General features: G+C 39.2%; 1 protein-coding gene across 1 annotated transcript in view; it reads left to right on the top strand.

The window, feature by feature from the left end:
* INTS9 (integrator complex subunit 9) overlaps positions 1 to 21990 on the top strand; it is a 108086-nt gene that overhangs the window by 64511 nt on the left and 21585 nt on the right. The window contains exons 7-8 of the mRNA XM_059372461.1: positions 5800 to 5920; positions 6556 to 6690. Coding sequence (XP_059228444.1) covers positions 5800 to 5920; positions 6556 to 6690 — 256 coding nt within the window. The remainder of the gene's footprint in view (positions 1 to 5799; positions 5921 to 6555; positions 6691 to 21990) is intronic.

The raw sequence follows: 21990 nt of genomic DNA on the forward strand, positions 1-21990 counted from the left end.
GTTGGCAGAGAGTCAGTAGGAATGTAGAAGGAGAAGAGAAGTGGTGGCAGCAGCCCTCACTGGGAGCCGTCCAGAGGGGCCTTCTGTGCCACTTCCCTGTCTCCGATACACAGTCAGGCCATGTTCCCAAAGACCATGTGAGATGTGCACCTGGCATTGACCACTGTCACAACACCTGAGAAAAAGTGACAAATGGTCTAGATTTTAAAGGAGTAAGTGTTGTCCACGCAAAATCAGAAGACGACAGTGTGGTGGGTTATAGGCTTGAGGGAGCCTGGCACCGAGAGAGCTGTTGATAGCCCAGTTTATAGAACAAAGGCTGAGGCAGGACCCAGATAAAGAAGGGCCTTATAAAGTCATGCTAAGAGCCTTTGATTTTATCCTGAATTTAATGGAAAGCCATTAAAGTGAAGGAAAGGAGGGTTGGATATGTGTGTGTGTGTAGATTTGCATTTTTAATGTACCATTTAAACCCTTTGGTGAGGAAAGGCAAGTCTGCAGGCAGCGATGACTCATGGCTTTTGACATCTCTTTATTGCCTTGTACCACTGTAGAAATTTTCTGGACTTAAGCTCCTTATGAGCAGAGGCCTTTCTGTTGTTCCTGTTAATATCTCTTACAGGACTTCAATGCTATGGCCGTAGTCAGGGCTAAATATTTATTGAATAAATATTATAAAACCTAAAGCAATCCGGTGTACATAGGTTAGATAAGCAAAATAAAATCTTGTGTCTGTTTATGCAGAAGCTAAAGGGAAGAATTATTAGTATTTTGTTGCTGGAGAAACAAAGGTGAAGAGTATTGGAACAATGTGATCTGTATGCTAGGTTAGCACCGGCCACATAACATTGTTAGGGTTATTTTTTCTTTCTTGCACGACTTTTTGTTTTCCCTTGAGTTAATAGGGCTCTTGTTTGCTTATTTGCTTAGTTTCCTACATACTTCTTACTGGTGTATCTTCAACCTCTCTGCCATTTGTATAGGTCTCTCCTTAGTATGTTCAAACTCGCTGGGTGTTGTAACAATTTTATCTTCTTGGAAATCTTCTCCCAGAGCCTTCTGTCTTTTCCCAGTCTGATCCCAGCTGCTCTTGGACTTGCTGCATGGCTCCCAGTTTTGGATTTCCTTCACCATTATCCTGAAGATATCTTCAGCTCTTTATTCTGTTGGAAGCTCTATTTCCTGGGTCTTTCTTCATGCCTTCATTTTGCTGGGGACATCTGAGAAAGAATGCACAGAAGGTCAATTTTCTGAGCCCCTGCCTGTCTAAAATGCCTTAGTTCTACCCTTACCTTCCGGTGGGTAGAAATCTAGACGTGATAACAGTTTTCTTTAGCTTCTGGAAATGCCACTGAAAAGTCCAGTACTGTTCTGAGTCTGTATCTTTGGTATGTATCCCACTTATTCCTTTGTGGAAACTTTAAGAATTTTCTTGTTCCTTAAATTTGTGATGATGTGTCTTAATGAAGGACAGTTTTCACTCATGTTCTGAGTACTTAGTGGGTCCTTACCATCCAGAACAGAGGTTCCAGTTGTGTCCAAGCCCCTGTTCAAGGGGCCAAATCTGGCCTGCCACAGTTGTTACAGGTAAAGTTTGATTGGCAAAGAGCCACACTCATGCATATACATACTGTCTGGGGCATTACACAGCTAAGTTGAATGATGTGACAGACTGGTCTACAGAGCTTAAAATATCTGTGGCTTTTTACAAAACATGTTTGCTGACACTCCCCCGCCCCCCTGCCGCCAGTCTAAAAAAACAAGAACTTCAGTTTTGGCCAAAAAAAAAAAAAAAACAAAATACCAAAATTTTTTTTGTTTTTAAAATTTTCTCTGTCATGTTTTGTGTTTCCCTCTTTCTAGAACTCTCACTACTTAGATTTTGAACCACCTGGACTGGAACTCAGATCTGTTTTTCTGCCCTCTCTTCCCTCTCTTTGTTTATGTTTGCTCTTTTGCCTGAAATATTTTGTTTGCCTCCCAACTGAACCATGAGTTTTTCACTTTTGCTGTCATAATTTCTTATTTTGGCATAATTTTATTTTATTTGACAGACAGAGATCACAAGTAGGCAGAGAGGCTGGTAGAGAGAGAGAGGGAAGCAGTCTCCCTGCCGAGCAGAGAGCCCGATGTAGGGCTCAATCCCAGGACCCTGAGATCATGACCTGAGCTGAAGGCAGAGGCTTTAACACACTGAGCCACCCAGGTGCCCCATAATTTTTTTTAAAATTAACCTTTTTATTATAAACAACAATAATAATAATACATAGTTAATAAATTTTTATAAAGCAGCCATCCTTATAAATGCTACCCACGTCTGAAATAAATGTTTCCACTAACTCAGAAGCCCCTCTCTGTGCCCCAATCTAATTACAGCCCACTCTGACACATATATCGTGGATTTCGACCCATTGCAGCACTGTCTTTTTTGCAGCTCAGATTATCCTGGCTTTGGACCGTGAGCCTCTTTGTGCTGTCCACTGTGTCCTTTTATTGTGACCTTTGTACCCTTTGACTGTTTCCTTGCTATGTACTTTAGCAAGATGTTTAGGACTCCTCTTGTACATTCCTTGCCCTACATCTGGAGTCACCCATTTCTCTAAAAAAAAACTCTGTAATCTTTTAGTGGGAAATGGAATTGTCAGCTCCTGATCTGGTTGCTAACAATGCTTATTACTCCTGCATTCGTCGTTATTTCTAAGTCATCATTTGGAGGAAAGAGTATGTGTATTTTCCTTCCCTTTTTTTTTCCATGCTCATATTATATTATCAGATATATTACAGCCATTACATACTATCTTCCCTCTCTCTTTTAATCTTCATTTGGTCTTACTTCTACATGACTATATATTTAATACTCAGTACCAGCTTATGTATCGATGTTTCTATAGTCATTTAGGTTGTCTGAAACTCATTCTTCACAAGATACCGCAGGATGGGATCATGAGAACAATATTCCCTGAGTTCTTGCAGGTTAATAATAGTTTATCTGTGCTCTGTAAACTTGAGAGTCAGTTTTGTTAATGTATTATCTTTGGCTTGCATTTTTTTTTCTTTGAATGTCTCCAATATTTTACTGTTTTTTTCTTTGAGTAAAACAGCACTGCTGTTGAAACTCTAGTATTGTATTTTTCCCTTGTAAAGCATTCACTCTTTTTGCCTAGCTGCTCTAAAGTTTATTTAAAGTGTAAATATTTTCCCAGAATATATCTGCTGTTACTTCTTCTGGGTCAGTATTCTCAGGTATGCAGTGTGTCCCTTCAGTATTTAACTCCAAGCCTCCTTTTATTTTAGCAATTAGAGCTTTTAGTATTTGTTCTGTTCCCTTGTTTGGATTTCTGTTAGGGACTCCTGTTCTCTATATTTTGCTTCTTCCTTGCCTGTCTTCATTATCTGCCACTTCCTTTCAAAGTCTTTTTATCACTTCATTTCTTTTTAGCATTTAATCTTTTCTTCCTATGTTCTTCTTACCTGTTGTGTGTTTATCCACTCATATTTCTATTAATTTAGTCTTCATTGTTGAAAAAATTTTTTAAATTTCTAACTTTTTTAAGTTCCGTCACCTTGTTTTGAAGCTTTTCTGATTTTTCTTTTATGTGGCTCTTTTGTGTCTTGTGTAATTTTTTTGTTTTTACTTGAAATTTTGGTAGGTTTTGGTGGTATGCTTTCGTTGTCTGTATACTGTCATATTTTTATGTCCAAGAGCTTTTTTATTCTCTTAATGCTTCCCCCTTTTTTTTTTTAATAGAAGTCACTTCTCATTTCTTAGTCTATCTTATTTATCTCTCTAAGGATAGTAATGATACTACCTTTTAAAGTTTTATGGTGGGCGCAGGGATGGCTCAGTGGGCTAAAGCCTCTGCCTTCAGCTCAGGTCATGATCCCAGGGTCCTGGGATTGAGCCCCACATCAGGCTCTCTGCTCAGCGGGAAGCCTGCTTTCTCCTCTCTCTCTCTCTGCCTGCCTCTCTGCCTACTTGGGATCTCTCTCTCTCTCTCTCTCTCTCAAATAAATAAATAAACAAATCTTTAAAAAAAAAATAAAGTTTTATGCTACTAGCCTAATTTACTTCCTCTCCTCCTCCCTTCATTTGTTTTAGCCTTTATCATTTTAGAGACTTTCTTCAAGCGTATGGTGATCCTTGGTTATTGGCTATGTTTAGGAGTCGGACAGTAAAAAACTGATTAGAAAGTCTGTGCCAGGAGTTAGGACTTATTGAATTCTAGACTTTACTATACTGTAAGCGGGTTGGGCCAGTATCTTTTAGTTGATTTTTTTCTTTGCTGCCGATCAAATTCTTCAGAGAAGTTTCTTCTGATCAGCTACCCTGGAGGATATAAGCCTGACTAATAGTGTCCTGAGAGCCTTATGAGAAGAAAATTGTTACTCTTGGTATATAAACTTTTGCTTATTAAACAAAGCTGCTTCTAGGTATTGATGGTTTCCCCTACTCTAGACTTTCATTTTTAATTTCTCCAGAGAACAACCTCTAGCAACACGTGTGGGAAGGGAAGAGGCAGTCACTGAGCTGTCTGGACTAAGTGAAGAGAACTGGAAGGTTCTATTTCTTATCAGTATTTTTTTTTCAACAGATCCTCTTGTTTTTAGGCTCACCTTCAACCTCACTTCCACATGTGCCTATTGTTTCAGATTGCTGAGCTTTTTATGGGTTCTGCAGTATAAATTAATATGAATTAAATTTTCCTGTATCTGCTAAGTCAGTTGTCTTTTTACTTTCCACTTTCTAAAATGCTGTTGCTGTTGCCTCTTATTCTCTTTGTCTTGAACGTGTGTGTGTGTGTGTGTGTGTGTGTGTGTGTGTGTAAAGCTCTTTACTATGTTTAGTGGTATTTCAGGAGAGAGAGTAAAGCTAATGCACACTTTTCAGTTGACCAGAAGTTCCTTGACCTATTTAAACAGAGAATCTCAGGGAAGTCACTTACCCAGGTCTGTTCCCAATTCTGTTAGAACAAATGATACAGTCTTTTTCTAATGACAAAGTTTTGTTTGCTTGTTTTAAGGGATACTCCTGATGCTGATCTGAAAAGTCACAAATTGTGTTTTATTCTCCTCCTTGATGCCAGGCCTCAACTATGTTTAACTCAGTCCTTTTCTATAGCTTTGCAGGCCCATGAATGAAGTATATTTCACTTATCATTCATGAAGAAAAAAGAATTTGAAATTTCATGTAGAAATGTTCTGTGTTAAGACATACATGATAAGTCCTAGAACAACCACTAAGGAAATAACTCAGAAAAATATAGTGAAAAACCATGAAGGAAATTAAAAGGCTGCATCAGAAAATACTTACTTAGTATCAAAGGGTAAGTAGAAAAGGAAGAACAAAGGAACAAAAAGGACATGAGACATAGAGAAAACAAAAATTGGTAAACATAATCTAGCTGTATCAATAAGAAATGTGAGTAGATTAAATAGTCCAAATGGCAGAGATGACCAGACTAGATTAAAAAATAAAACACACACAATATCTAGCTATATGCTGGATAAACAGAATAAAAATTATAAAAAGAATAGAGAAAAGTTTTTTGGTTTTTTTTAAGATCAACAAAACTAGCAAACCTCTAGCTAGATTGACAAAGAAAAAAAGAGAATACTCAAACTGCTAGAATCAGAAATGAGAGGGGGACAGTACTACCAAACTTAGAAAATAAAAATGATTACAGAAGAATCCTATACACAATTCTATGCCAGTAAGTTGGACAACTGAGATGAAATGGACAGATTATTTGAAAGGAATCCGCAATAACATAAAAAGTTGGCATTGTGATGCATTTACAGGCTGTTGCCTTCTCCACTCAAGGACGCAGTGGAAGTATCAACCTGGAGAAGATGCTATACAATGCAAGAGGTGAACTCTGCCCTTAGCAAAATCCAGCTGGTGGGATATTCTCAGAAAATTGTGAGTGTTAAATTTTAAGTGATACATGAATGCTTTCAGTTTGTATTGTTACCCTTTGGGAGGAGGACATCTCACCCTATTCACTTCAGAACGGTGGGTGCAACTTTATAGGTTTTGGACAAGTGAAATAGGAAATAGGGAGTATAAAACAGATCAAGAAGCAGTTTGGCAAGTAAAATTTTTGAACTCTGACCAGGTAGTTAAGGATTCCCATTTTTGTTAACTTGTGCCCAGAGCCACTCAGTGTAGAATGACTGAGAGATTAATGCCTAGCCTAAAAAAAAAAAAAAAAGAAAGAAAGAAAAGAAAAGAAAACCCAAGTATTTCTCTCTTTGGTCTTTCTGGTAATCTGTCCTCTCTTTCTTTTGATGAGTAAAGCCTGGGAACCTGGTATATGTGGCTAGGTTGAAACTCAGAGAGGGGGCAGGTCAAAACTGTAGGATTGCTTTCTGGGTCTGCCTATCTGGTCTCCATTGTTTTGTTTTGTTTTTTGCTTTACTTTATATTTTCTGTTTTACTTTAATTTTCTTTAAGTGGACAAGGATATTTCTGGGGTTTTTTCCCTACAAAGAGTTACCTGGTGTGACTGCACTGCTGAAAGCTCATCACACATTCTTACTGTGGCTCTTTTCTAGGAGCTTTTTGGTGCAGTCCAGGTGACTCCGCTAAGCTCAGGCTATGCCCTTGGAAGCTCCAACTGGATTATCCAGTCCCATTATGAGAAAGTATCGTACGTTTCCGGATCCTCCTTGCTTACCACACATCCCCAGGTAATTCTAATTCTCTTTTAACACTCAGGTTTTTGGTTATTTAACCCAAATTCATAATGTATCCAGAGTATCATCAGTTGTTTGTTTGTTTGTTTGTTTTTCAATTTTTTAATTAACATATAATGTATTATTAGCCCCAGGGGTACAGGTCTGTGAATCTCCAGGTTTACACACTTCACAGCACTTACCATAACCCAACCCTACCCTACCCCCCTACCCAATGTCCATAACTACCCCCCTACCCCCCTACCCCCGGCAACCCTCGGTTTGTTTTGTGAGATTTAAGAGTCTTATGGTTTGTCTCCCTCCCGATCCCATCTTGTTTCATTTTTTCCTTCCCTATCCCCCAAACCCCACACTTTGCCTCTCAACTTCCTCATATCAGGGAGATCATATGGTAATTGTCTTTCTTTTTCAGTTGTTTTTAAATCTTACTAATTTTGGTTTCTACATGTATCCTTTTTTTGTTGTTGTTAGAGTAGGAATGCTGAACATGAGATCCATCCTTTTGATAATTTTTGTACTATACCTTATTGACTCTAGGTACGGTGTTACATAGCCCATCTCTAGAGCTTGTCTTGCTTAACTGAAGCTTTGTATTCTGTAGACGCTCTTCATGAAAGTTGGACTTTTCACATCCCAGTATTTAGGATTGCAAGTTCCTCTGTGAGATCGGGCTGTCTTTAGGTTCATCTCTGGAATTCTGAGATTTTCCACCACTTGCAGTTACCATGGCCTGATATAGAACAGAAATGATCACTCATTTACTGAGCAAATATTATTTATTTCTTTATTGAGGATCTTCTCCGTATCAAGCACTCATCTCACCCCAAAGGCACAGTCCCAGCTCATGAATCCATGTTCAGAAGAGCCAAGAGGCCGTTGTGACTGCAGTGTGCTGAGTTCAGTCAGTAGGGATGTCCATGAGATTCGCAGAGCCAGGTCACATGGAACTTTGTAGACCATGATGAGAAATTTGGACTTTATTTTATTTTTAAAGATTTATTTATTTATTTTAGAGAGCATGAGTGTGAGGGGCAGAGGGAGAAGGAGAAAGAATCTCAAACAGACTCCATACTAAGCACAGAGCTTGATCTCACAACCCGGAGATCCTGACCTGAGCTGAAACCAAGAGTCAGATGTCCAACTGACTGCACCACCCAGGCGCCCCTGGGTTTTATTTTAACATGTAGAGGGAAGCTATTAGGAGATTTTAAGTTGGTTGTTCGTTAACAGTCTTATTTGGCAAGTAGCTAAGTACATAACCGTTGTTACAAATATATTCTTTATTCCTTTTTAGGGATTATTGTTCATTTCATAAATCCTGATTCTTTTCATGTTTGTAAAGGAGAGGCAGAGAAGATTAGATGTCAGCTGACGGATGGGTACATACATAGATAACTTGGGGAAGCCCATATCCTTTTTTTTTTTTTTTGGCTTTCACATAGATTTATTGTGACAAACAGAAAGCACACAATTTGCTTGAATCTACCTCTGACCTAGCAAAGGCTAAAATACTTTTTTTTTTCATATCCTATTTTAATATGAAGGAAAAAAATAACTGCTGTAGGTCTAGAACAAAGGATGCATCTGAGCTACCACTTTGTATTGGCTTTTTTCATACCTTCTTTTATAGTCAAGTTTCATCTCAAGGTCTAGAGGGGACAAGTTGCTATTTTTTCCTATAGCTAGCAGAATTCTAGGCCTTTCCCGCTTATTGAAATCAGAAGCCCATCAGTGTCATCTTAATCTGCTTCATTAAATCAAAATACTTTATTGGCAGCTTCTATCATTCTTGATATATTCTTCCATAAAAGACAGAAAGATTACTTGGCTGCCAACTCTTCCGATTTGTCCTGCTTAGATCAAAGCCTTTACAGTACTACTGATGTAATTTCCAGTAAATTATTCTTCCAAGATTCGTAAATTTAAAGGAAAAATAAGGTCTTGAAAGTGATGAGCAACATACCTAAGTAATTAATTTTAATTTCTAGCTGGTAACCAGGGTTGTATGTAAAAAAAAATAATGAATTAGATTTTCTTTTACCCAGATAATTGGATTCTATATTGAATTAGCAGAGATAAGAAAAGTTAAGGTTTGGAAAAACTTAATAGTCCGCTTTGTAGGTCAGCAGACTATGGCCCATGGACCAAGTTTGGCTTGCCACCTGTATCTGTAAATAATGTCTTATTGCAGTAGAACCACATTCATTTAGTAATGGATTGTGTATGACCGCTTGCACAGTGTAACAGCAAAGTTCTGCTTTAGAGTTAAACTTTACAGGAAAGGCCAGCTGCTGACCTACTTGAGTGGCATCTCCCCAGCTGGTAAGAATAGGCTGCTGTTGTGATCTCATAAGCTAATAAGTAGAGGGGAGTGGCACTTTGGATTAAGCCTGACATGGGAAGAATGGAGTGACAGAGAAGACACTGACAGGTCTTTAATTCAACAAATGCTTACTGAATGCTTTCTGTTTTCAGGGAAGGAAAAATACAGGCCAGAGATTTCTTGCTTAGATGATACTGAGAATGATGATGATGACACTAATCCAGTCGACGTGGAGTTGGCAGAGGGGGTTCCAATTTCAGGAGGGGGTAGTGGGTATGATGAATAGGAATTTGAGTGGACACTGGCGACAGATGAAAATAGAGAACTGGAACTTGGATGTGATGGCAAGCCTGGAGACAAAGTAGAGGAGCAGCAGATTTTTTAAAGTCTGTACAGAGCTGAAGGGGAAAGACTGAGTTGCAGGAACATTTACCCATAAAAAGTGGAAGGAAGAAAAATGATCTTGAATAAGAATGGAGAGTTAGAGTGCCTGGGTGGCTCAGTACTTAAGCAGCTGCCTTTGGCTGGGGTCATGATTCCAGGGTCCTGGGATTGAGCCCCACATCAGGTTCTCTGCTCAGCAGGAGACCTGCTTCTCCCCCACTCACTCCCCTGCTTGTGTTCCCTCTCTCACTGTCAAATAAATAAAATCTTTAAAAAAAAGGAAAGAAGAATTAGAGAATTGACGCCCACAAAAATATAGTATCCCAAATGGAAGAAGAGAGGTAGCTTTTACTGAGCAGAACATCTCAGTATTAATTTTTCTGATTGATCTGATATTCAACAATGTACTGAATTCTTATATTCTAATATTTATCTATTGATGGTGATATTATCTGCAAAGAAGTAACAGTTTTGTCACTTCTCTTCCAATCCTATTTTCTTTTCTTTCTTTGTTCCTGTCTTACCAACTACATACTGTAGTCCCAAGTAGACAGAAGTGATGATAGTGGCAGCCTTGTCTGTACTAGATTTTAAAGGGAATGCCTTTGTAGCTTCTTCATTAAATAGCTGGCTTACCCCTTATTTTAGCTAGCAAGGTAAGGAGTTTCTCCTCTGTTCCCAATTTTCTGATTTTTAAAGATCTAATGTAGATGTTGTACTTTACCAAATGCTTTTTTTGAGTCTATAGGATGATCATGTGATATTTTTCATTTAGACCAGTAATGTAGTGAATTACAATATTAGCTTCTCTTATATTTAACTGTCCTTGTAGTCTTGGGATAAGCCATATTTGATCTCAATGTATTCTTTTTAAAACACTCCTGGAATAAATTGGTAAGTATGTCTGCATTAGTGATTTTCTTCAAAGAATAAGTTTTTGCTTTTAATTGTTGTATTTTTATTCTCTCTTCTGCCCTTTATTATTTCCTTCCTCCCATCTTTGGGTTTACTCTGTTGCTTTTCTTTTAACACTTACCTCATTTGTTTCCATCCTTCTGTGCTTTTCAATAACTGTGCTTAAAGCTATCAGTTTCTCTCTTAGTATCATTTAACTCTGTTAAATTGTTGATACATAGTGCTCTGTCATTCATCTCTAAGTATATCATAGTTTCCTTCATAATGTTCATAATTTAAGTAGCCAAAGTTTGTTTTGTAGTGCTTGTCTCTTTGTTTCTAGTCCATCCAATATGATTAGACTTAGGGTTAGATGAGAGACTTTTTTCAAGTCATACTTAAATGTTTCTGGATTTCTCCCTCCCTTTCCTTTCCTTTCCTTTTTTTAATTCCTCCTTCCTTCCTTTCTTCCTTCCTTCCTTCTTCCCTGCCTGCCTTCCTGCATTTGGATAAGAGTTTACTAATTCACTGAAGTTACATTGAAACACAGTCTGTTTTTTAAGTGTCCTGTGTATGTGGGAAAAGACTGTATTCACTGTTGAATGAAAATTTTTCTATATGTATTTACTCATTTGAGTTTATTGTGTTATTCTGGTCTTTCATATTTGTTTAGCTTCCAGTTTCTGAGAGGATGTGTTTGTTGATCAGTTTCTCCATGTACTTTCACCAGTTTTTGCTTCTTCTATTTTTAAGCTGTGTAGTCAGAGGTGTATATGTTCATGATCATTATGTTTTATCGGGTTGCGTATTTTTTTTCCTATCAAAAATGCATTAAAAGCCGAAAGACTTTCTCCCCACTCCATATTTGCCTGGTATTCTTTTCCATCCCTTTCTTTTCATTCCTTCTGTATCCTTTTCTAGTGAATTCCTTGTAGACAGTATAGTAAGGGATTTCTTTTCTTTCTTTCTTTTTTTTTTTTTTTTTTAAGATTTATTTATTTTAGAGAGAACCCTCATGCAAGTGGGAAAAGAAAGCAGACTCCCCACTGAGTGCAGAGCCTGAGGCAAGACTCAGTCCCGGGGGCCCCCAAGATCATGACCTGAGCCAAAACCAAGAGTCAGACATTCAACCACCTGAGCCACCGAGGCGCCTTGATTCTTTTTTCTTTTTTAACCACAAGGGCCTTTTGATTATTAAAACTATTTGTTTGTTTTTAAGATTTTATTTATTTATTTTAGAGAAAGAGAGCACAAGCATGAGCAGGGGGAGGGACAGAGGGAGAAACAAACTCCCATGGAAGCAGGTAGCCCAAAGCAGGGCTCCATCCCAGGACCCTGGGAGAATGACCTGAACCAAAGGCAGATGCTCTGCCAACTGAGCGCCCCCAGGTGCCCCAATGAAACTACTTATATTTCCTGTAATTACTGTTGTATCGAGGGCTTATTTTTGCAATCTTATTTCATGGTATTTTTAGTTTATTCTTTTCTCTGTCCTTTCTTCCCTTCTTTTAGATGGCTAAATTTCTTTCTGTAAGTTTGAACACATGTATTTGATTATTATTCTTCTGGGTTTTTCCTTAATTTATTTTTCCTTTGAATATCCTGAGCCTATCAATATCTTTTTCTTTCCCTCCAGAGCCACGTCTTCCTCTTGTCTCTGCCATCTTTTTCTTCTTCCTCCCCACCCCACCACCCTCCCACCGTGTTCATAATGTCTGGAATTTTAATTCTGGGTTATTTAGAATGCACGTAGAGTACTGAATATATTATTATAGACAACAGTGAACCTTACTGAGTTTTGGGTTTTTTTCCCCCAACCTTACGTCCTGTACATCTCATAGTCCTTCTAGATTTACTTTCCTTCTTCCAGGAATACTTGAGGAATGTTCACCAAGAGAGTCCTAAAATGGTAACCCTTGTGAGGTCTTAAAGTATGAGAACATCTTTAGTATTTCCTCACATGTAAATGATAGCTTGGATAGATATAAAATTCAAGGAAAAGAACTTTGGAACTATAAAGTTTTGAAGGTATTTCTTCTTTTTCCACTTGTACCCTTGTTGCAGTTAAGAACTGCAAAGCCCTGGGACACCTGGATGGCTCCCTCATTTAAGCAACCAATTCTTGATTCTGGCTTCTGCCATTTCAGGGGTCCAGGATTGAGCCCTGCGTTGAGCTCTGAGCTCAGCAGGGAGTCTGAGGATTCTCTCTCTCCCTCTGCCCCTCCCCCTGCTTGCTCCCTCTCTCTCAAAAAATTATGTAAATCTTTCAAAAAAACAAAAAAACTGCGAAGACCTTTAGATTTGTGTTCCTTTATATGATCTGCTTTTAGAATTTTCACTTTGTCTTCAGTATTCTTAATTTTTGCTATGATGTATTTTAAATGTGTATTTTTTTTCTATCAGTATAATACTTTGAGAAATCTTGCAGTTTCCTTTAACACAGAAAGAATCTTAATCATTGTTAAAATTATTTATTCCTTTTTTTTTTTTTTCAAGATTTTCTGTATTTATTTAATATATAGAGAGAGATCACAAGTAGGCAGAGAGGCAGGCAGAAAGAGAGGAGGAAGCAGGCTCCCTGCTCAGTGGGGCTTGATCCCAGGACCTGAGATCATGACCTGAGCCGAAAGTAGAAGCTTAACCCACTGAGCCACCCAGATGCCCCTATTTATTCCTTCTGGTTAATTTTTTTTTCCCTCCTTATGAAACTTCTAGGTATTGACACTGTGTTTTCCACCTTGCCCCCCCACCCCACCCCCCCATCTCCTTCTTAAAGCCTCCTGAAAGGACTCCTCAACTTGATCTTCCAGCTCATGAATTCATTCTTTGGCTCTATACATACTGCTCTTTAACCTATGTGTTGAGTTCTTTGTGTCAATGATTATACTTATAGACATAGTATTTTCAAATATTTTTCTTTATACTTAATCATTTTTATTTGTGTGTGGACTTTTTTAATGCATATTCTACTGTCCCATTTGGTTTATTAATTCTCCATGTGGGGTCAGTTTTTAGCTTAATTGTATTTAGTAGGTGTTGCTTTCCTTAGTGGTCTTGTTTTATTTCCCTGTCAGCTCTTACCACCTGGACTTCAAGGAAATCTTTTGTACCTCTGCTATAGGCACTGCTTTTTTCCCCCAGAATTTGCCTTCCTTACTTGTTACCACTGAGCCTTATTATCACTTAGCCTCATAGTATGAGGGAGCAAGGAAGGGCTGGTAGGGCTGCCTATCCCTTTTTTAAACACTTACCCCACTGTTCTGGTATTTTCTGCCTCACAGTGTGTTGGAACCCGCCACAGTCTGCCAGTGGTAGTATGGAGGAGAGAGAAAAGGACAAAGAGTTCCTTGCCAGCCGGTATTTTTCCTGCAGTGCCCAGCCCTGTTTGGCTCTTGCTTGCCATTTTGTCCCCATCCCAGCACCCATGGTTTCCCCAGGAATTCATGATGGTGATTTATTTTCTCAAAATTGTCAGATGCCCTTATTTCTTTGCTTTCTCTCAACTTAGATTCTACAAGAAAGCCAGCAGCTTGTGTTGACTCTGTCTTGTTGAGAACTCTAGTGGGATTTTTGTTTTGTTTTAAAATATTATTCCTTATATTTCTGATTAGAAGATTAATTTATATTTATTGTAGTAGTTATGGAAAGTAACAGAAATCTCAGAGAAAGCAATAAAAATTGTGATAATCCTACCATCAAGAGAGAACTCTTTGCAGCCTGGTTTTCTGCTTTTTTCCATTAACTATGTAATGAGCACTCCTCAGTTCATTAGTATTCCATACATGTTTGATATTTGCCTAGTATTCCATCATACGGATATGCAGGAAGGTATCTGTTTTCTCACAGTTAGACATTTAAGTTATTTTAAGTTAAAAAAATTTTTTTTTTCTGACAAATACCTACTCCAAATAGATGTGCATTCTGCCCAAAAAGAAGGCATAAGACACAGTTTAAAGACGGTAACTAATAGAACAAAACAGATGGTGGCTGTGGGTAGATCCCATAAATGTGTTAGCAGTAACTAGTGCGCACTTTTGGTTAATATTAGAGCCCAAGCCTTCCTGGCCTTAGGAGTCAAATTAATGGATTTGCTTGTGGGTTGTGAACTTATATTTGCACACCAACTTTTCCATTATGATGGTTTGAAAAAGCATTGTGGTACACATTATTTCAATAGCTTCCTATCTATGCTGCCTCACTTCAGGAGTAGGACTTGAGTTTAGATGTGAAAATCACCAGCATAATAGAACAAAACTACATATACCTGAACATGGGGAGCTACAGGATTTGGGGTTAGTTTTAGAAACTAATCTAGAACAGGACTTGGATTTCCATTTAAGGCTGAGATTTGAAATACTAGAAATTGTATTGTGTGGTAGACATTTTGTTGTTACTATTGATAATAGGTTTCGGTTTGGTTTTTTTATTGTTTTTCTTTTTTTCCCATCCTTCTTCTGACTGTTAAAAGAGACCCAGAAAGTTTTCTGTCCCACTGCTTCAGCCCTTTTGGCCTTGAAGACTCCCCCACACTCTTGGGACTGGCAACAAACTTAGGAGACCAAGCTCTTCCAGTCACCACACTGTTTCCTTCCCATTTGACCTTTGGCCTTGAAGGCAAGACAAGTAGTTCTGTCCTTTGCAAGGTGGGTGGTAGCTGTGAGGGACAATGAGAAGAGAGATGGCTTGAAAGCAAGGGCTGTGGATGGGAACTTATGCCTTAGGGCAGTGGTTCTTAACATTTTGTGGGTCAGGGACCCAAAAGCCTGGTGGTGAAAATCTGGCAAAAAATGATTAAAATAGGGGCGCCTGGGTGGCTCAGTGGGTTGAGCCGCTGCCTTCGGCTCAGGTCATGATCTCAGGGTCCTGGGATCGAGTCCCGCATCGGGCTCTCTGCTCAGCAGGGAGCCTGCTTCCCCCTCTCTCTCTGCCTGCCTCTCCATCTACTTGTGATTTCTCTCTGTCAAATAAATAATAAAAAAAAACATCTTTAAAAAAAAAAATGATTAAAATAGGGTCACCTGGGGTGGCTGTTAGTTAAGCCTCTGACCCTTGGTTTCAGCTTAGGTCATGATCCTCAGGGTCATGGAATTGGGTCCTACTTCAGGCTCCACACTCAGTGCTGAGTCTGCTTAAGATTCATTCTCCCTTTGCTTCTCCCCCTGCTCACATGCTTTCTCTCTAAACTAAATAAAATTTTTAAAAAAGAACAAAGAATGACTATAATGACTTACAATGATTATGACTTATAATGACTATAATATACCATATATATATATATATATATATATATATATATGCCACCTACACAATATTTTGCATTTATTTGGCATCTGTACATTTATAGAGCCCTCAGAAGCCCATTGTTATGTATCAGGCTGTTATGTATCAAACTGAGAATCTCTTTTACATTAGAACTTGGAAGTAATTTTTTTAAGAAATAAAATTAATTTAAAAAATTAATTGGTGGGGTTGGGGTATGGGTGGCTCAGTGGGTTAAGTGTCTGCCTTCAACTCAGATCATGACCTCTGGGTCCTGGAATTAAGCCCCACATCAGCCTCCCTGCTCAGCGGGAAGCCTGCTTTTCCCTGTCCCTCTGCTTGTGTTCCCTCTCTCGCTCTCTCTCTGTCAAATAAATAAATAAAATCCTTTTTAAAAATTAATTAATTAATTAACTGGTGGGGCAGCTGGGTGTCTCAGTCAGTTAAGCATCTGCCTTCAGCTCAGGTCATGGCATTGAGCCCCACGTTGGGCTCCCTGCTCAGAGGGGAGTCTGTTTCTCCCTCGCCTTCTGCCTCCCCACCTTGTGCTCTCTCTCAAATAAATAAATAAAATCTTTAAAAAAATTAATTGGTAATTTCTACTCAGTCAATTCCCTTAAGCCTATGGTGTTCACAATGGGAATTCCTTCTTGTTGTCAGCACTGGAAAAGGTTGGTAGCTGGCCTATGAAAGTCTCCTTTGAGGCACACACTTCCAGCATTCACTCTGCCTCTCCTTCCTCATCTTTCTCCCTTGGGAGTTCAGGATGAACTGTTGATTTGTTTTCCTGAGGTCTTAAATACTTTGGCAGTAATAAATGTATATTCTTCTCTTAATCTAAAGAAATTATCTTAAATTTGGACTCCTTGAATCAGGTTTCTAGAGCTAAGGCAGTTTCTTGGGTAGGCTTTTTTTGTTTGTTTTGCTCTGTTTTGTTTTTTATATTCTATCTCTTCCCTCTGAATTCCCCAAGTGTTTTGTTGTTATTTATGCAGAGCTTTGATCTGGATCCTCTACGGTTTGGTTTTGGGTTTTTTAATGTATTTTGTTTTGTTGTAATAAATATGTGACTTGTTCCAATCTTCATGTGGATGTATATGTTCAGCATTTTCAGCCATTCCTTAGTCTTCTGATGTAAAATTAATTTCCTTCTAGATATCCCTGGGAGATATCTGTAGGCCGCTGCTTCTCCCTCCAGGCCTGGCCTTACAGAGCTCTCACAATCAGGTTTAGTCCTTGCAAAGTTTCTGGGAGTGTTTGTCTTTCTCCAGTATGGAACTGTGGAATTAAAGCCACGTGGTCAGCCTTAAGCACAAGGCAGAGCTGGGGATGTAGTGTCAAAACAAAGACATTTTCCTGCTTCCACAGAACCCTGACTTTAACACAGCTGGTTGAAGCTTCCTTTACACTGCTGGTCAGAAGTGACAGGCGGGTTTCCCTACCCCATGTTGTTCAACAGCCAACTCTGTTTCCTTCTCTCAGAAATAATGTATGCTACTGACTTATTTGTTCAATCACTCCTTCCATCACTTAGTCCATGGCAGCTCTTAAAACGCTACTTTGGTCAGTGGAATATGCTAGGCTGGAAGGGGAACAAAGATGCGTAGGTTTTACATTTATAGATGTTACACTAGGGGAATATGATGGGGACCTGCAAGACTTTTTTTCTTCAGGGTTCAGGTAGTGAATCCTGTCAGATTAGGAATTCACTGGGAAGAGCCATGGGATTCTCCCCGTTCCTGGGGAGTTAGTGAGACGTCATAGGAGACCAGGTTTTGATTTGGTCTAAGAAAGCTGGAGATGATGTCCTTCACAATCTCAAGTTTATGTCTTCCTTTCTGTCATCAAAGAAGTGTAGGTCGTTGGGTCATTCACTCATTCCTCCTTTTCTGCCTTTAAGTAAACTTGAAGGGTTTTAATATGGGAAAGGGCTTTCAGTGGACTGTCTCCTTGCTTCACCACCAGATTCTTTCTTACCCATGATGAGATTTCTCCTGTCGTTTTGCTCAGCTCAGTCTTGTGCACCTGGCTTTCTCCCTCTTTTACCTCCTAGATCTGTTTCACTTCTGTAGCCCAACAGCAATCAGCCTCCAGCCAAATTTACTCTTTTCCGTTTTCCCCAGCATCTCACAGCTGCATTTGACACTGTTCATCATTCACTTGCTAAAATTCTTTTTCATCTAAGCTTTTGAGGCAGTCTTGCTGTTTTCTTACTCTGCTTGATCTTTTGTCATATTATAGAGTATAAGCACCAAAAAGCTGTCTTTCCCGAACCGCCAATTTTTACAGGCAGGGAAGCTCTGCACTGCATTATGTGCTTGTTATTTACTTGCTTCTATCCCCATTTACCTTAAGGGGTCCCACAGCCATGGTCCTAGACACACTCTACTTTCCTCACTCCAACAAACTGGCATTTTTGTTAAATACTTTGATAATGGTGCCTAGCAAATCTCCATATCTGTCATGTACCTTTATTTTATCTTTTATTCTCACAATCCATTTTGTTTTCCCCCAAATGTTTGCAACAGTCCAACACTGGACTTATTATTGCCTCCTTATTCTTTTATTTATTTATTTATTTTAAAGATTTTATTTATTTATTTGACAGACAGAGATCACAAGTAGGCAGAGAGGCAGGCAGAGGGAGAGGAGAAAGCAGGCTCCCTGCTGAGCAAAGAGCCTGATGTGGGGCTTGATCCCAGGACCCTGGGATCATGATCTGAGCCGAAGGCAGAGGCTTTAACCCACTGAGCCACCCAGGTGCCCCGCCTCCTTATTCTTTTAAATCGTTGTGTCCAGATTTCCCTTTGTCTGCATTTCTGACAAGGTCTCACTTTGTCCATTGTCCAGTATATCTGGTCCATTCCCACCTGTCTATTAACAGTTTTCTGTGATGTTGCTGGATCTGCCCCTTCTGTCTCCTCAAGTTCTATAAAATTATAGTTTTTCCCCCTTTATGTCCAGGCTGCTATAGAGGACTTCTGAGTACTATCCCTCTTTTTGGTCTTACCCCCTCCTCAGCTGTCACCTATAATTATTGTTGCCAGAATGTCACTCTCCTGCTTCAGACTGTTGATTTCTTCCTACCAACTCTGTCAGTTTTCATGATTCTGACCTTTTTGGTTCTTTACTAGTTACACTTTCCCTCATTTTTACTAATCTCTTTCTCAGCTCCAAAGTAAACTTTCTATTCCAGCCAAATAAATTCACTTGACACCTACAGGTTATCTTTCTCTGCCTTCTGCCCAGCCGGTCTCCAGCCCTCCTGCCCAAGTCGACTTGCTGATTCTCACCTTGCTGACTTCTAGTGAACTATTTCACATTATAGAATGCTCTCACATTTCTTACCAGACCGTGTTTTTTGTGCATTCATTTATTCAGCAAATATTTGTTTACTATTTTTTTGTGTGCCAAGCATTTTGCTAGGAATTAGGGATGCCAAATCCTTGCCCTCAGAGAGCTCCATAGGCCTGTTGGGGACACAGACAAGTAAATAGGCAGTTACGATGCAGTTTGATTAGTGCTGGTAGAGAAAGTCTTAGAGGCCACAAGGGCATATGTAGAAGGGACATCTTGCTGTGGGAAAGAAGGGGTGTCATACAGACATTCCAAAGGCTGTCTTAAATTGAAACTTAAGTTCCTTAGCCAAAGAAAGAAAGAAAACCGAAAGCAAAACTTTATGTGCCAGAAAACCTTGTATAAGTGGTCCCACCTGGCCTGGTGGGGCCCTCTACTATGCATTCCTCTTGGCCTTCATGGACCCAGTGTAAATTCTTGAAATTCGCATTAGGTTTTCTATGGCTTTTTGAATAATCCTCTTAAAAAAAAAAAAAAAAAGATTTATTCATTTGAGAAAGAGAACTGGCAAGGGGGTTCAGAGGGAAGAGAGAGAACCAAGCAGACGCCATGCTGAGTGTGGAACTTGACATAGGGTTCAGTCACACAACCCTGAGGTTGGACCTGAGCCAAAGCCAAGAGTCAGACGCTCAACCAACTGCTCTACCTAGGCGTCCCCCAAATCCTCTTTTTTGACGATACATTTTTTTTTCTTCAACTGGATTATAAACTTCTTTCAAGGACCTAGAGCCTGAGTCTCCTTTTTCTCATACTCTGTGCAAAGTGTCCAATGTAAATTCACCAGCAGAGAACACAGTGACCACAGCCTTCTTGGGCCTAGGGTTTTTCAAAATTTTATTCTGCAAGCTTGATTGTGACTGTCAATTTAGTAAGGTATTTTTATTTGAATCTTGGACACAGTGGAATTTTCTGTTGTGTATGTTGGAACAAAATGTTCCCACTCGAAGCACTCAGTGAGTTGCCATTGACACCAATAATATGTACATTTGCCCTTTGGTAGTGAAATGGAGATGTTGGCAGTGTCAGCTTGGTTTTGAGAGTGTCACTAAAAAGCTTTTAAAGCTGATTCTTTACAGTAGCCTTGGGAATCAACAACAAGGGTCTCCCAAGTATAGGGCTAAAATAACAAACACGTAGTCTGACCTGATCATGAACTAGTTCTCATAATTTCCAACTCCATAGTATTCATATTGTAGTACTGCTTTTGGCTTTTACTATGGGCATTTAATTTTCAAAGGAAGGCAGCATTGATGGCTGAGGTTCAGAGGTAATGTTTTCAGGGGCACATTTGTTCTCCATTATGTTTTCATTTCAGCTCCATATGACAACCCAATCAAATGTGTGAGAAAGTGTTCACAGGCACACAAAGATTGTATATACTATTTAGGGGCTTCCTAGACCCTCTGAATTCACCATCAGCCCTGTGGATCATTGTTGGCTTGTTCTAATAAGGTTCTTACAAAATTATTGTCTTTTCTAAATAGGCTGTCTAACAAAGTTTGATCCCTTTTGTCACTATTCCGGTTCCTTCTGTTTGACATATGCACATTTCTCCAGGCTCACTGCACATCTATTATAAGCCATCGTCCTGTACTTCTTCCTTCTCTGGAAACAGTGAATGTATATGTGTTTTTTAGAGAACTGCAGATAGATCAGTTCTGCCCAAGCAGAGGAAAAGCTCTTGTATGCATTAGTGTAATACATCCATGCAAGTAGGAATTAGAATCTATTCCGTATAGCTGTCACAACCATACTTTTCAGCCTTCGTGTTAAAGAAATGTTTCTCAGGTTATAAAGCAGCTTATATAACTATAATCCTATTATTTAAAAATAATGAGCCCTTATGTCCGTGTTTATATAAAGTACTAAAAGAGTGTACATCAAAAGGCACGTATGTTCAGGTAACATTGCAGGTGATGGGTCTTTGCTGTGCTACCGTTTGGAGTTTTCTTTATTTGAAAATCTGGGTGGAACAGAGAAAGGAGGTATGAGGCTTCTTACTAAACTGGGTTTCTGGCTTTTTTCTTCTTACATTCCAGTGAGTATGTGAAATGACAATGAGGAGAAGATGGGTTACAAAATAACTCCAGCATCTCAGTCCATGGGTCTGCATTTTTGTTTCAGTTTGAATCCTGATTTCCTTGGAAAAGATAGTTAGTGTTTTGTTTTTGTTTTTAAAGTGCTCTGGAGACAATCAAAATTAAATTCAAATTGTGCCAAGTAAAAATAAAAATATGACATCCTAAGTATCCCATAATAGTGCCCCGTGGGACTTCACAGTTTACAAGAAGACTGTGTATATTAGTTCTTGAGACTCTCAGAAATCAGGGAAGGAAGATGGGTTAACAAATATGCCCATGTGTGATCTCTATGCCTAGCTCAGAGCCGTAGCTGAGGTCCCATGGCTTTACAAGGGAATGGGAGTGAGTCTTTATATTTCTGGTTCCTAATTCAGCATTCTTCCTGGCTCCTCTGCCATGGAGACTTGGGAGAATCGCCTTGGCTCTCTGAGTCCCAGCTTGCATTGTCATAATGTAAACTTATTTCGTGTGTTTATTTCAAGTTTTTACACGTGTTTTCATTTTGCAGAGTTGTGTTGAGAATCAGATTATACGGTGCAGTGGTTCTCAAAGCACAATCCCTAGACTAGCACCAGGAGCATCTCTTGGGAGCTTATTAGAAATGCAAATTTGTAGGCCCACCTCAAACCTGAGTCAGAAACTCTGGGTTTGGCACCCAGCAATCCCTGTTTCGGGAGACCCTCCAGGTGATTCTAATACACAGTCAAGTTGGAGACCCACCACTGACAATGTGTGAGATAGCATTTTGAAAAGAACAAAGCATTCTAGAAATTTCAAATGGGAAGCTCTTTTTTTTTTTTTCCTTTTTTAAGATTTAATTTATTGAAGAGAGAGTGAGAGAGAGCATGAGAGCAGGGCGGGGGCAGATGGAGAAGCAGACTTCCCGCTGAGGAGGGCTCTATCCTGGGACTCTGGAATCATGACCTGAGCCGAAGGCAGACGTTTAACCGACTGAGCCACCCAGGTGCCCTGCTCTTTTTTTTTTTTTTTTTTTAG

The sequence above is a fragment of the Mustela nigripes genome, chromosome 1 (assembly GCF_022355385.1).
Source record: "Mustela nigripes isolate SB6536 chromosome 1, MUSNIG.SB6536, whole genome shotgun sequence".
Classification (NCBI taxonomy): domain Eukaryota; kingdom Metazoa; phylum Chordata; class Mammalia; order Carnivora; family Mustelidae; genus Mustela; species Mustela nigripes.